This window comes from Biomphalaria glabrata, chromosome 14, assembly GCF_947242115.1.
Source record: "Biomphalaria glabrata chromosome 14, xgBioGlab47.1, whole genome shotgun sequence".
In the NCBI taxonomy this organism is placed as follows: domain Eukaryota; kingdom Metazoa; phylum Mollusca; class Gastropoda; family Planorbidae; genus Biomphalaria; species Biomphalaria glabrata.
The window spans coordinates 16,093,101-16,103,241 of NC_074724.1; the positions used below are offsets into that span (position 1 = coordinate 16,093,101).

The 10,141-nt window shown below is 33.8% G+C and overlaps 1 protein-coding gene across 2 annotated transcripts; it reads left to right on the plus strand.

Moving 5' to 3' along the window:
* Positions 1–221: 221 nt before the first annotated feature.
* Positions 222–9,934, plus strand: LOC106059447 (putative ankyrin repeat protein RF_0381). 2 transcript variants are annotated; one of them, XM_056011414.1, is made up of 4 exons: positions 222–349; positions 2,699–2,781; positions 4,165–6,534; positions 8,932–9,934. In XM_056011414.1, the coding sequence occupies exons 3-4, from the start codon at positions 4,928–4,930 to the stop codon at positions 8,984–8,986; spliced, it is 1,662 nt and encodes a 553-aa protein (XP_055867389.1). In that variant the 5' UTR covers positions 222–349; positions 2,699–2,781; positions 4,165–4,927; the 3' UTR covers positions 8,987–9,934. The 2 variants fall into 2 exon arrangements, with proteins under 2 accessions (XP_055867389.1, XP_055867388.1); XM_056011413.1 differs by lacking the exon at positions 222–349 and adding an exon at positions 2,415–2,522.
* The last annotated feature ends 207 nt before the right edge of the window (positions 9,935–10,141 follow it).

A 10,141-nucleotide genomic window follows, 5' to 3' on the forward strand; every position in this document is an offset into this window, starting at 1 on the left:
ACAGCCGATAAATATTTTCTACTATAACTGATTATAATTTTCAATGTCGAACATACTTAATTAAAAATAATAATTTATACTCGTTTATACTTGTGGAATCTGATAAAAGAAGCATCTCTTGCCTCAAACTAATAAAGAATTTCTTGAGGTCAACAAATCTCAAAGATAGATTGTAGAAATAAAAGAATGATCTTTCCATGTTCCATGTCCTACATGGCCGGGTGACAAAGAGAATTATATATAGATAAGTAGACCTTAGATCTAAGTTAAGCGGGTAGTGTGATAATGGCAAGTGGCTGTCGATTTCTTTGTCGTTTTTTGTTACAAGACCTGATCCGACGAGCTATTGGTATTGTAGACTATTGTTTCCTTTGTGTTTTTAAACTAAATAGTGTATGTTGCAACTAAGCTATATCATTATGTTACATATGTACATATAGAGTTCTTATTTGAAAAATGTTTAACATGTTTCTTAAGTTTCTTCAGAGTTGAAGATAATTTACTTCTTAGTTTAAATCTCCCCAAGGACGACGAGAGATGGCAGCGGGCAGTATAAACCTGGGACCATCGAAAGGTCCGAACGACAGTCCAGTCAACCGTCAATTTTTTTTTGTTGTAAATAAATTTGCCTTTTTAAATCTATCTTTAATAATTCTAATTAACCTTTTTTAATATTTAAAGCGAACTGCGGTAAAAAAAAATATTTGTGCTGCTAGATCTAGATTTTACATCTTGCGCTAGGCCAATGTTTATAATGTGTGACAATGTTTACATTTATAGTTTTGTTGTATTAATTGGTGCTTAATTTAAGATTTATTTAGTTTAGTTTTTGTTATTACCATATCCGTACTTAGGGCTTAAAATGTAGCTTTGTGAAATAACCCTTCTTTTGGAGGTCCTTTTAAATTCCTTTTAAATTCCGCAAATTATTTGCCAATGCTAAATATTTCTTTTGGGGTCCCAAACTTTATTTTGTTTTGCCTATAGGTTAATATCGCCAAGATGATTACTATTTAGTGATACTGGTTTTCATGAGTTGCATCACTGGGTCGGTGTCATCCGGTGCGGAAGCTCTGGGTGTAATCCCGGCCCAGGAAACAAATATCCCCATTAAAAAACAAACAACTATTGTTTACTTTGTTTCTTTTTGTTGAACAATAAAACTGTAAGCTAATTCATTGATTGAGTACACCCGAAAATGTTTTTTCATTCTATTTTACAATGTTTTTTTTTTTTTTTTTTAGTTTATCAAAAGTTATTATATAAATTAAAAATGTAGGCTACAATATTGAATTGAAAAGAAAATTGAGTTGAACCTATTTTTTTTATTAGAGATTTTTTAAGAGCTCCTTGCTGAAAAGGTTTTAAAGTATACTAGTGTTTCTCAGTTGCTTCTAAAAAGACAAAACAGTACTGAACAGGTAAATGTCGTGCAAACCCTGGAATGCCAACAAAGAATGTTGATCTGCTTTGTAGATTTAAAAAAAACGTTTGATAGCGTCCATCAAAATCACTCTGAAAAATAGCAAGAGAATAACGCATCTCGCAACAATTTGTCCAAACTCAGCGATATGTCTAAAGGAAATCAAGCTGTTGTGTCACAATATACGCTGGAATTCTTCAACATCGAGACTAATATGAGATTAAGGTTTATCTTGTTCCATTCGGGTTCCCATAGAGTAAACCAAACCAAGTTGAATTTTGCAGTCAATGAGCATTACTTTAAAATACAATTTAATAATAACACGAGAAATCGGTAATTGTCACCCGGTGCTGACCGCATCTCCCGCACCTGCCTAGTGACGCCACTGGTTTTCATAAATAATTTTTAGACCGTGCTATCTATTGTTCAGATTATGTTAGGGTCTTTTATGTGTCCTACGGTTAACGTTGGTGTTTGTCAGGACAATGACCAACCTTCTTTACTTTTTTCCAACTAACGCTACTTAGTAGGACCGGTCTTAGGCCACTGCAACCTCTGTGACCTTAGTGGGCCCCGCACTTTCAAAGGACCCGCGCTAATTCTAGGTGTGAATTATTCAATTAAGTCAGTTTATAACTTAAAACAGATTTCCCGCGGCCTTCTGACTTACCATGAGCTCCTGGAAATCTCCTGAAATTGCAAAATATAAGAAAATGACCTAGAAATCTATAGAAATTTTAAAAATCTTTTTAACACTCTTAAAAATCTTTTTAAATATACACAAAATTAAAAAAGGGAATCCTACGCGCGATACAAAAATAGCTAACCCTAACCCATACTTGTGGAATCTGATAAAAGAAGCATCTCTCGCCTCAAACTAATAAAGAATTTCTTGAGGTCAACAAATCTCAAAGATAGATTGCAGAAATAAAAGAATGATCTTTCCATGTTCCATGTCCTACATGGCCGGGCGACAAAGAGAATTATATATAGATAAGTAGACCTTAGATCTAAGTTTAGCGGGTAGTGTGATAATGGCAAGTGGCTGTCGATTTCTTTGTCGTTTTTTTGTTACAAGACCTGATCCGACGAGCTATTGGTATTGTAGACTATTGTTTATTTGTGTTTTTAAACTAAATAGTGTATGTTGCAACTAAGCTATATCATTATGTTACATATGTACATATGGAGTTCTTATTTGTAAAATGTTTAACATGTTTCTTACGTTTCTTCAGAGTTGAAGATAATTTACTTCTTAGTTTAAATCTCCCCCAGGACGACGAGAGATGGCAGCGGGCAGGATAAACCTGGGACCATTGTAAAGTCCGAGCGACAGTCCAGTCCTCGACCAGGCAACCGTAAGTTGTTTTTTTTTTTTTTTTTTTTTTTTGTAAATAAATTTTCCTTTTTTAATCAAACGTTAATAATTCTAATTTAACCTTTTTTAATATTTTAAGCAAATCGCGGTAACAAAAAAAAATATTTGTGCTGCTAGATCTAGATTTTACATCTATTGCTATGCAAATGTTTATAATATGTGACAATGTTTACTTTTATAATTTTGTATTTATTGGTGCTTATTTTAAGAATTATTTTATTTAGTTTTTGTTATTACTATAGCCGTACTTAGGGCTTAAAAAGTTCCTAAGCATATTTGAAATATGGTTCTTTTGGAGGTCCTTTTAAATTCCGCAAATTATTTGCCAATGCTAAATATTTCTTTTGTCTTTCCAAACTTAAGTTTGTTTTGCCTATAGGTTACTATTTAGCGATACTGGTTTTCATAATTAATTTTAATTTACAAAGGCTTGTTTCCAGGTATAAATAATTTTATTGAGATCTTTAGGTTTTTGTGTTCAGTTCAGAGATGTTGTAATTTTGGGAATTTCCAATTTTTCGAAAAGCTTTACAGCCGATAAATATTTTCTACTATAACTGATTATATTTCTCAATGTCGAACACGCTTAATTAAAAATAATAATTTATACTGGTTGAACAAAGTATATAACTGATATTCTGGCACACAATATTGGAAAATATAATATAAATATACACATAAATAAAAATTGCATTTCAACATTTAAAAAAAAAATGTTTTTCGGCTTTGATTTCTAAAATGCATATGATCTAGTGGTGTTTACTTTACTTTTTTCCCATTTAATGCTAGAGCTGGGTGGACTTAGTAAAGATTTTGTTAAAAAATTTCACCAAGAAACGAACCCGAATATACTGTAGGCTAGTTCTTATGTTTTGCTTTATTTATACATTTCTCTTGCATGCTTAAGCTTAGGCTATAAACAGTAGCCAATGTTCACTATTACCGCGAAGTCATAAAAAATCCCACCTATAATGTAATGTATGTTTGTTGTCAATCTACATGTCTGGAACTTTTTATTATAACTGGGTAAATAATTCTTAAAGTACGTACTGCTATAGCTATAAATGTGGGATTCTTCCCCTTATTGAAGAAAAAAAAAATTAAATTATGAGATCTTACAATTAATTTGCGTGGTGTTTTTTTATATTAAACAAAATAAGATGATAGTTTCTCACAGAAATGAATTGGTTACGAATTCACTTTGGGGTGCGTGTTGTGTAATATTTATTTCATTATTTTTTTCTTGTTTGTTTTGTTGTTATTTGTTTTTTAATTTAAAAAAATGTTTATGTCCTGTTTTGTTATTTGGTTTGTATTATTTCTTTAAATTTAATCTGTATTTTGTTATAATTTTACTCTTCAGACTTTTGCTGATGGAACTGTAAGAAGCTAATCATCATCATCATCATCATCATTTTCTTTCTTTAGGAGGAGACATTCAAGCTAAAATTCAACTTTTAAAAATTACACAAAAAACACACCTTTTTTCAAGCGTGAATATTTCTTCACAGGTCAAGACTAATTGATTTCTTTAACCTGTGGATTTGTGGAACTCAATAAGTGTGGGATATGCTAAAATAATAAGAGACTATCTTCTGCCCTCACCTAATGGATACGTGATGATTCAAAATTTGGCCCTGAAAGTTTTAAAACAGGAACAGTAAGTCTTGGCCCTTCATTCAATGGTCAACATAAAACCTAAGACTTGGATGACCTCAAGCCCATACTATTTTGAAAATTATTCCTGCTGACCCATTTTCCTGTTACACTTTTTGGATGGTCGTCAACTCGAGTTTGTTGAACGTCACAAAACAGTTTCAGCGTTCATTAGCGTGTCAGGGAGTTTTGGGTGGAATTATCAGTCACACCTTTGAAATGTTGTATTTTATGCTAGATATTCTGTTCTATATCAGATATTAACAACAATGATTGACTAATTGTCACCGTATCGTATGTATAGTCTTATAGAATACTATTTCTTAATGGTAGTCTACGTGATCTAAATTATGCATATTTAAACTACTTTATAATACATACTGTAAATAGAAATGCACACTGAAGTAAATGTAGTCGCTGAAATTTTATAAAAATTTTCATAACCATATAATACATGCTACATCTGAACAATGGCGCTACCATTAATTGAAACTGAGCTGCACAGAGCGTCGAAAAATGGACAAACTAAAAAAGTTAAAACAATAATTAAAAATGGTGCCAATATAAATGCAGTGGACGAGGAAGGTATGACACCCTTGATGCTGGCTTCAAAATTCCGGAACCATGAGATAGTGAAATTTCTTATACAAAATGGAGCAATTGTTAACGCAACAGACCACAAGGCTATGACAGCTTTAATGCATACCGCCCAAACTGGCAAGAATAAAACACTGTTATTACTTATGGAAAATCAAGCGAGAGTTAATGTCAAGGATAGACAAGGTAAAACAGCGTTGATGCACGCAGCTGAAACGAGGCACATCCTTAGACTAAAACAGCTCGTTCAGCACGGAGCGCAAGTTGACATCGTGGATTTGGCGGGAAAGTCTGCACTTATGTATGCGTCCCAGTCAGGAATACGTCAGGCTGTTAAATATCTTATCGATCAGCATGCGGACTTAAATTTGACTGACTTAAAAGGAATGACTTCATTAATGCACGCCTGTGCGAGTGGATATGGAAGTAGAATCAAACTACTCGTTAAAGGTGGCGCCAGAATTAACGAGAAAGACAACAACGGCAGAAACGCGTTGATGCATGCTTGTATTAAAGGTCATCATAGCTCTTTTAAAATTCTTATTGGTTTAAAAGCTTCAATCCATGAATCAGATAATGATGAAAACACAGCTTTGCTTCATGCTTCGGAACACGGCCATCATAGAATCGTAGAGAATATTTTAAAAACCAAATCAAAAGTAGAAGTCAACCAATCAAACCGTGAAGAAAAGACCGCATTAATGTTGGCATCAAAATATGGGCACAACAAAGTTGTCAACATACTTCTGAAATATAACGCAGACATTCATTTAGAGGACAACAAAGGCTGCACTGCTTTAATGTTTGCAGCCGAAAATGGCAAAAAGGAAAATGTCTTAAAACTTCTGCAGAAGAACGCTGATGTCAACAAACAAAATGTCAACAGCAAAGACGCTCTAATGTACGCTTCTGAAAAGGGAAATCACGTTGCTGTCGAAGTTCTTATCAAATACAAAGCTCTTGTACAAAGAAAAGATGTTTACGGCCTATCTTCTCTGCATTATGCATCTAAGGAGGGTCACCATAAAGTTGTGAAGTTACTCTTAAAACATAATGCACTCAAAGATTTAAAATCCGAGTCTGGTGAAACAGCTCTAATGTATGCATGCCAAAAAGGTCATATCGACACTGTGAAGTTATTAATAGCCCAGGGTGTTGATATCAACGCGGTAGATGGAAAAGGTCGCACGGCTCTGATGTATGCTGTCATTAATGACCACAGGTGCATCGTGGAGAAACTTATCAACGACGGTGCTGATGTCAATAAAGTATCACGGGAAAAGAAAACAGCACGTACGTACGCCATTGAGAACAAACACAGTGCAATAGATGCGTTACTAGCAAGAGTCAATGCATTAGTCTACTTTACTAGGGATGAAACAGATACTTGCACAGTTTCAACATTTACTGCTAGTAAAGGTACACAAACAGAGTCCTACAATGAAATTGAGTGTCACCATCCCCTTGAATTAAGTCAAAAGTAAGTAGATTTATAGAGTTTCTTTTTTTTCCCACATTTCGGATGTTCCTTCAAAGTTGAAGATAGTTTACTTCCTAGTCCAAACCTCTCGCTGGACGACGGGGGATGGGAGCGGGCGGGGTTTGAACCCGGGACCATCGATAAATCGATATGAAAGTCCAACGCGCAAACCGCACGACCAGGCAGAGATACATTTCTATTCATGTATTAAAGTAAAATGAATGTGAGATATAATGATTTCATTAACTTTTTTAAAGTGTTTAAAAAAGTTAAATAACTTGTTTTTTTTTTAAACCCACTATTATTTGTAGCTAGCCCATTAGTTTCCATGTTGGGAATAAATCACATAAGAACGTACTGAGAGGTTCCCTTTAGGCTTCCTCATGCGCAACGAGCGTGTTTTGTGACTCTTCCCCTTCCCCCACTTTTGGGAGATCCTGGGGGCCGCAGCTGCCGGTTCCCTGACATCTCATCATACGAGACATTTTATCATTGCAACAATTTATCACCACAACTTTTCATCATAGCATAAAGTGTATTTTGCAAACATACGTACATGTAGGTGGAATTTAATAATAAACATACTGAAAAAGTTAACACTAACCCTAAATGATGAATCGATATAATGATGAAATGTTTCATTGATGAAATGTCTCGTGTGATGAGGTGTCTGGTCACCGGCCTTGCTATTTAGTGTTTGTAAAATGTTTGTTTATAAAATGTTAAATCGAGCCCAGCTATATATATATATATATATAGCAGAGTTTGATAAATTTAAACGACAGTCAAGCGCGCAGCCAGTCATCCGTAATGTGAACACTACTCTTGTTTTCTCGTGGACTATCCGCAGAAATAAGAGAGTGATCTTTCCTTTACTTCTCGTTTAAACTCTTGAGGGAAGAAAAGAATTATATATAGGGATAGATACCTTCGTCAAAAAAAACTCAAAATGTTATAAAATGTTTTTAAAAAAATGTTTGATTCTAACCGGGTATCAGAGCCACGATTTTGACAGTGTCAGCCGCTTAAACGATCGATGTTGCCCACTCAACCAATGCACAATGTAAACTTTATTGATTCTTTATTGGTACTTTCATTATATAAACATCTAGATCTAGAACTTGATTAATGTCAATATATTTGGATTCTAAAGATCTAGTCTAGATCTACTGCTATTATCTGTAATAAATTTAAGTAAAAATATTAGCAAAACTTTGATAATGTTTCAATAACTTAAAGTAATTTTAAATTTAATATGCAACTTAGTTTGTTACGGTTGACTTACGCTATGTTTTTATTGAATATTTCTAATGATAGTCCTTTAGATTTAGACGATTCGCAAAATTTTCCTGAACATTAATTTAATAAACTCTTGAATCACTAATGCCTTACATTCGGATGTCCCCAAAAGTGAAAGTCATTTCAATTATGCGATAGTCCTTTTAAAACCGATTATGGACCTAGACCTATAGGCCTATCTAGTTCTCTAGATAAATGTAAATGTATTTCTTTTTGTGCTTGAAAAATTACAACTGTCAAACTAAAGTTTTCTACGTCTGGCCAACAATCTAATAATTCTTTTCTCAGAAAAATAAATCTTAAACTAAAAGAAAAAACGTAAGAGCCATTGTTTGAGATCGTCCTCCACGTTCCACGAGGTTCTGACTTTAATAGAGTTATTGAAAAAAAAAATAGAATTGTACCATCCCTTTGGCGAAGTCCTGTGCGTTATCAAACTATTTACAATTTTAAGTTTGGACATGTTTGTAGGAGGCTGTTTATATACTAAAAGCTTAACCTCTCAAAGATGTATTGCTTAAGTTAGTGTCGCTCGTCTTCATTAATTAAATGTTTCCTCCCCCCCCCAGCCCATTCTTAAAATAATTTATGCCAGTAAAAGCAATCGCTTTTATAGAAATTGCATGAGCCTGTTCGCGCAGCCTGTTCGGGTATCAGCCTCTTCAGGTATCAGCCTGTTCGGGCATCCTGTTTGGGTATTAGACTGCTCGAGTATCAACCTATTTCTTGTATCAGCCTGTTCGGGTATCAACCTAATCGGGCAGCCTGTTTGGGTAGCCTGTTCGACTATCACCCTGTTCAGGTATCAACCTGTTTGGGTAACAGCCTGTTCGGATATCAGCCTGTATCAGCCTGTTTGGGTATCAGCCTGTTTGGATATCAGCCTGTTTGGGTATCAGCCTGTTTGGGTATCAGCCTGTTTGGGTATCAGCCTGTTTGGGTATCAGCCTGTTTGGGTATCTAGGTTTCACACTGAACTGGCTTCGTCTGCACATATAGTGGTGCAAGAATTTGTTTTAAATCCCTATCTGATAAAACTTTTTAAAATTTTTAGTAATAATTTTTTATTGCAAAAATTAAATTAATTTTTTTTTTCAGATATTCTCCAGTTAATGTATTTTTTCAAAACGCTGCCGTTGTTCAAATTCAGTAATTGAAAAAGTATCTAGGAGATGACAAAGGTTCTAGGATCGATCTGAAAGTAGGAGGCTACAAGATTAGGATTGATTGTTTTGTTGAGTTGCTATTTATATCGTACTTCAATAGAATATTAATGTTTTTATATAAGTGTTTAGCTGTATTACCTAATTGTAGTAGATTAGGGTTTAAAACATTTTTTTTATCTCATTCTTCCTCTATCTTTCCCTACATCTCTATCTTTTTTTTCTACCTCCTGACTTTCTCTACGGCACTTAATTTCTTGAGAGAATAACCCCGTGTGACAGAATATAGATATTTATTTACAATTTTTTGTTGTTGTTTTTTCATCTAAGTTATCCTTAACATGAAAGCTTACTTATTTTGTAAACAAACAACATCCACTGTTACTGAAGGAACTCCGTCTGTTTCTCAATTTGTTTGTTTTTAGATTTTCATCGATTCGTTCATTGTGTCTTTGTGCAAATGTACAAGATCTGTGTGTTATTTTTCATAAAATTATAAAATGACTTCAATGAAAGATTGAGAAATGTTTATCGTAGGTCAATAGAGATTGCTAATATCATTCTTTGCCTATCGTATCTTATAGATTACAGACATTATTTCAAAAAAATAAGATAATTATGCCCTACCCATTTCATCTGCTTAGTCATTATTTTTTCTGGCTAACTCAGTCAATCCATTCCATTCTCTAATGGCAATAGGGAAGAAGCAGCACTTGTATGAATTTGTTCGAGCGTATGGAATAAAAAATGTTTTTTTTTGTCTTTCTGGTATTTCTTTAAGTTTTGTTTTCTATTTGTAAATTATAGTATAGTGTTTTATGTATAATAGAAATTATAGCTACTTTACTTTTGATTGCTTAGTCCTGAAGTGTCTCTGAGTTTAGTGATTTTAATAACGCTGCTACTCAAATAAAGTTGGAATATTCGTTTCTTATAAATATTGTATTTATTCTAATTTTATAATGTTTTGTTAAGTTGAGGGGTCCCACAACAGAGGATGCATATTCTAATATTGGCCCAACTAAGGAAAAATAGCGTTTTAGTTTTATGTTCCAGCAGGTCCAGAATCTTTATTTGGTTTAATGCTAGCTAATAATTTGTTGGATCCCTTCTTCTTGTGCATTTACGTGTTCTTATTGGTTTCA

What these genes read in the sequence shown, in the direction of transcription:
- LOC106059447 (XM_056011414.1), top strand. Translation starts at nt 4,928, where the DNA reads ATGGCGCTACCATTAATTGAAACTGAGCTGCACAGAGCGTCGAAAAAT. An exon ending in CCCCTTGAATTAAGTCAAAA is followed by an intron (nt 6,535 to 8,931) that starts GTAAGTAGATTT and finishes TTTTTTTTTCAG; the next exon opens with ATATTCTCCAGTTAATGTAT.